General features: G+C 33.9%; 1 protein-coding gene across 1 annotated transcript in view; it reads left to right on the forward strand.

The window, feature by feature from the left end:
- LOC148947929 (uncharacterized) overlaps positions 1-5,718 on the forward strand; it is a 131,805-nt gene extending 126,087 nt beyond the window's left edge. Inside the window, exons 4-5 of the mRNA XM_089096045.1 lie at positions 3,890-4,120; positions 5,560-5,718. Of these exons, the coding sequence (XP_088952171.1) occupies positions 3,890-4,120; positions 5,560-5,718 (390 nt within the window). The remainder of the gene's footprint in view (positions 1-3,889; positions 4,121-5,559) is intronic.
- The last annotated feature ends 282 nt before the right edge of the window (positions 5,719-6,000 follow it).

Genomic DNA, 6,000 nt, shown 5'->3' on the forward strand with positions numbered 1-6,000 from the left:
AGGGAGGGTAGGGGGGGAGTCGAACCCCTACTCGTCCCCCCTCCTGGGTTTGGAGGGAGGGGGTCCAACCCCTCCTCCGCCTTGGGCTCTAGGTACATGGAAATCAACGCCACCTTTACGAGTCAGACCAACATTTCGGGGGGGGGGTCGAACCCCCTCTTGGGTATGGAAGGAGGAGGTCCCAAGGCCCCTCCTGGACCTTGGGCTCTAGGTACAGGGAAATCAACACCACCTTTTGAATGAGGAGAATAAATAATATACTCAACTAACAATAAATAAGTTATACTTAAATGAATCTAATAACAAAAATAAATAGAAAATTGTGCCCACCTCGCTCTTTACTTAGGTAAATAGGCCTCTGGCTCACTCTTTACTAGGTTGCAGCTACCTCTCTAACAATAATATTGGATTCGCATATTTGCTAGTAAAGGAGAGGCAGATCGTCATTCCCACAAAACGCATTGGTATAATTATATATACGTTAGTTAGTTTTCTGAGAACTTTTTTGCAAAGGGAAATTCCTTGCTCTTTACAAATGAAAAACCTTAACTGTGGCTTTTAGTTTCAGCAGCACCATTGAAATGGAAATTAAATTTTCTAGGAAGAAAAGAAATGTTCAAATTTCTATAACGAGTACCCTATCTATATCAAATCGTTTAAAACAATTCCTTAATACATTACAATAAAAGATGTACCGTATTATATTTGACAAAATATATTATATTCATTGGGGTATGATTTATCTTCCCTATGAAACATGTGGTTTTGCGACAAGGCTACAGCTGTAACATTGAAAGCGTAAAATATCATTGCATTCATTAGTTTCAGATTATATTCATTTACCGAACCGAAATTAGGATATTTCTACGACCTCCTTATAGAGAAATTCCTGAACTTTGTAAAAATCGAAATAGCTTTCCCATTTTGACTTGTTTCAACATATTTTTAAATCTAAAAAAAATACAAGGCAAAATATAGCAACGAAATTTGGCTGGTCGATAATATAGAGCATCAATTGTTAGATGATGGCAAAATTATCGTCTTGTCCATAAATATTGAGAATACAGATCAGCAGAGTATGAACATGTGATAAACTTGCACAGTTTGCATAAACCATATCAAACAGTTCGTGGTAACGAACTGTAAGTAAGGAGTGACCCGGCTCAATAGTAACCGGAACTTTAAAAAACTGAATTTTGACATTAAAACTTAAAACGAACAGAAATTATTACTTATACGAGGGGTATTGCCCCCTATTCAACCCCTCGCTCTTTCCGCTGAATTTAAATTTTTTCCAATTATTTAAAAACGACTCCTGAAGTACAAGGGTTATTTAATTAGAACAATAAGTAACTTATTTTTAAGGTCGAAAAACTTCAGTGTAAAGAGTGCTGAAGAGGGGACAATCCCCTCGTACAATTCAAAATTTCTGTTCTGTTTAAGTTTTAATATTTCTTCTTACTTTCAGTTGAAAATACTTTTTTTTTACATTTAATTGAATTGTAGCAGAATTTATATTGAAGGATTAAACCAATTAAATCACAGCTTAAATTCCTTCTATAAAATTGGAGCTGCGGGGATCGAACCCCGGCCCTTTCACATGCATAGCGAACGCTCTGCCACTGAGCTAAACCCGCTATTACGACTAATGCACTTTGTTGGAAACAATCGGAAACATCGATCCCGCTGCAGAAATAAGTGGGAGGAGCTTTTTGTTCGCACCGAGAACGAAGACCAGAAATGATCTGCGATAAGCTTACTGTCTATAAACTGTGGTTTGCATAAACCATATCAAACAGTTCGTGGTAACGAACTGTAAGTAAGGAGTGACCCGGCTCAATAGTAACCGGAACTCTAAAAAACTGAATTTTGACATTAAAACTTAAAACGAACAGAAATTATTACGTATACGAGGGGGATTGCCCCCTCTTCAACAGCTCGCTCTTTACGCTGAAGTTAAATTTTTTCCAGTTCTTTAAAAACGACTCCTGAAGTACAAGGGTTATTTAATTAGAACAATAAGTAACTTATATTTAAGGTCGAAAAACTTCAGTGTAAAGAGTGCTGAAGAGGGGACAATCCCCTCGTACAATTCAAAATTTCTGTTCTGTTTAAGTTTTAATATTTCTCCTTACTTTCAGTTGAAAATACTTGTTTTTTTACATTTAATTGAAATGCGGGGGATCGAACCCCGGGCCTTTCACATGCAAAGCGAACGATCTACCACTGAGCTACAGCCCCTCTTTCAGGGCATTTGTCATATGTAATGATGATATATGTCAACATTTAAGCATTGGCTTCTTTCTTCTTGGGTACGCAACAGCGTAGTTTAAACTTGCATCTAAATTTCGGTACTCTTTTACTAAATGGACTCTTTTATATACGGCAATGCATACCAGTCACGAAATAGACCGACACGCGTGATGAAAGCAGGTTTACAATGCCGTCTGGGATATAAACAAAGGCAAGAACTGTATATAAATTGTTGTTTTTTTGGGGTTTAGGGGGGAGGTACCTAGGTTAGGTTAGGTTACGTATTTAATATATGGTATGCTTTGCCCAAACCCCCCCCCCCCCCTAATGTGCAAATATATTGCTCAAATTTGTTTCTAAACTATTATATATTCATCCTATTTTACTTTATTTCATTAGCATTAACCAAACTAGCACTATATAAATGAGTCCGTTTAGTAAAAGAGTACCTAAATTTCACTTTTCAAAACTTATGAATTGGTTAAACAAAGTCTTCAATTGCCTCCTGAGTTTTTTTGCCCCCCCCCCCCTCTTAAGAAAAAATGGATTTTTTTTATTTTTGTTTAATAAAATTGTTTAACAATAATTTTTTATTTTGTTTTGTCTAATAAATATAATTGAAAAATAAAAAATTCCCTGCTAGACAATTGAAAAACATATTTACCCCTTCCGCTACATTTTCAAAAATTGATGCCGCTGATGCTAAGGTCAAAAAGTGTTGGCATTCCTGTCTTTGGGCTATTCTGAAGGAAATCACATAGCAACAAAAGATCAGGGATCAGCAGCATTCGATGCCCCAATTAATAAAACGGTCACTTTTACAAAAATTACACCCCCTTCCCCCTAATCGGACTAGATATGGCCTGAATATTTTGTTAATCAATCTTTTACCGAGTTGAAAACAGGCAATCCATTTCTAACTTGATATCTGCACCCTCAGTTCATAGCGAAATAATAAGAACAGTATAATATATTATTAAAATAAATAAAGATAATATAATAGATAAATACATTACTTAAAATGATTTAAAAGCGTGGATGAAAATGGAAGGAAACATAAGAAATCTGGCTAGTAGAAACTTTTTGCATATTGTAAAATAAGATTTTGGCTTATTCTAAAACCACATTTTAGGAATATAAATATTCACTTGAACTGATTATGGTCAATTGAAATTATGTTTAGTTCCAATTAATTAGTCGAGGTTAATTGACTTTAATTATCTTAACTGGCTACCAATCCCATGTTCTATTACTGCTCAAAGATGTCAGACTTTCATGCTTTATTACTTTACTTTAATTTTTTTATCTATCTCGTAATAAGTACTCAATCATACCATACGTCGGAAATATGCTATAAGCTTCGTGCATAACCACCCTTTTCCCGAGGAAATTGAGAAAAATGTAAATGTTTACAACTTAGACACCCTTCAGTAAAAATCCCTCCCCCCTATAAAATTAGATGCATGAGCATGTTTTTAATATGTTATATAAAATTCTATATACATATAATTTAATGACAAGTTGAATTATATAATAATTTAATTCTATCATTATAATTACATAAATTGTATATATATAATTTTATTATTATATATAAATTATATAATTTTATTACAAATATAATTTAATATTTCAGAGAGATGGTACAAGCTTCCTTCATTTAGCTGTTTTGCATCAACGAGTAGACATTTTACGATATTTGAGTGATGAACTATGTGCTGAGACAGAATTGACTCGAGTCTCTTTAACAGACAGAATAAAAGATAAGTGGGGGAGAACCCCTTTACACTATGCTTATGCTATGAGAAATACTTCATTTTCTAATACTTTACTGGATGCTGGCTTCACAGAACATACACTTGACAAGGTAAAATACTTCCTGCGGACAACGGAACTCGTGCATCTGTTTTTTTCTTTTTTTATTAATTACCCTGTCGCACTTTTATGTAGCTAGCTTTTCTCTACGCATGATCGTCTAAATGACGTGCAATGACGTCTAATAATGACGTCAAAACAATGATCGTCTAAATGACGAGCATCATAGGTCTAAAATCACTCAGATACGAAAAAACCCTTTTCTGGAATATTCATTTTCAGTTTTATGACGCGTTTACGCTGTAGGAAACCCTTAAGAAGACAAAAACGCAGATACGTTCACCGACAATATGTTATATCATTCTAATTATGGTCAATAAATTGTTATGCATTGCACATTTATTTTAGTGCATGTTAATTTATTTATGTAAAAAGCTTTCACGACAAAAAATGGATAATTGGTCCAATCCAAATATGCGCGTGTCTCAAGTGGAGTTCCTCAAGGAAAAATACGAGGACCAACGCTATTTAATCAGTGGATTTATAATGCTCCGTTTAGCGTTGTAATGATTGAAAACCTACTATTGGGAATACTTAAATTCAATTTTAGAACGTGTTTCCGCTTTACTGAATAATTGGAAAAAAGTAGTTACGAAAATATCCCTTTCTACCAATAATATAGGAATTCAGTTCTAGCCTCTGTGTATACATATTTATACATTGTGTATTTATGTTTATGCCGTACACTCTGCATATTCTTTTTTATAGATCATTCTTTTTTACACTTTGTATATTCTTTTTTACACTTTGTTTTCTTTTTTACACTGTCTTTACACTAGTTTACCCTTTTGTTTACACTTTTTGTTTTGCACTTTTTTTCAATTTTTACATACACTTTTACACTTTTTGTTTACACTTTGTTGACATTTTTTTTACTCTTTTTCACACTTTTTTTTCTTTATATATTCTTTTTTTTACATTTTGCATATATTTTTTTTTTACAACATAACAGACAAGCAGATTTATGGCCTCCGATCTAGAACATTTCAAACATCTTAGGCCAGCGGATTCCAGCCTGTGGATCATAACCCCTCAAAAAGTCGTAACGGCCTTTTTGAGATGTTGCCAGTAAATTAGCTTCATAGAGACAGTTTTGTTAAGAAAAGTTCTGTTTCACTGCGATGGAAGCCAAGGCCAGCGTGTATTATAAAAAGTCATCTGCTGTATTACACTTTTTCCATATTATTTTTAATCCATTTTGGAGATCACTTAAGACCAAAGACCAAATAATCTCAAGTGGCAACAAATGTTTGTTTTCAGTTGCACGCTCTTCGTGATTTTTGAGATATTATTTTTCCCTATGTTTTTTTAAACTGAGCATCCTATGATTTTTTAGATATTATTTTTTCCTATGTTTTTTAAACTGAGCATCGACATGATATGAAATGCATAAAAGACATTTATACTACCTTTTAAATAATTATTTAACAGACTCTTTCAAATAAATTGAGGGAAGTACTCACCTTTTTAGTGACAATTCAAAGCGCAGTCCGTTTAAAACCACTTATTTTTTGTTCACATTTTACTTTTACGGCAGAAAACTGTGAGACATATCAGAAAGTAGCGAAAATAGAAGTAGATGGAAATTAGGAAAGTAGATGGAAAAAATAAAATAGAAAGTAGCGAAAATAAAAGTATTAAATGGAGTGGGGAAATAACAAAATAAAAAGAAAATTGGACGAAGGAAACAAGAGGATAATTTCAGCTATTGATAAAAATATGTTGCAAATATTTCGTCGAGACCTCCGCTTAATCTTCCTCAGTGCAAAAATAGAACTAAAGAGTAATAGGGGAGACTGGGGCACCTCCGTGCACTTTTTAATCAAAGTTACCTGCTTCGGCTTGTGCGCGCTATCGGGACTTCTTATTTGG

The sequence above is a fragment of the Artemia sp. Qi Xiang Cuo genome, chromosome 10 (assembly GCF_049724085.1).
Source record: "Artemia sp. Qi Xiang Cuo chromosome 10, ASM4972408v1, whole genome shotgun sequence".
In the NCBI taxonomy this organism is placed as follows: Eukaryota; Metazoa; Arthropoda; class Branchiopoda; order Anostraca; family Artemiidae; genus Artemia; species Artemia sp. Qi Xiang Cuo.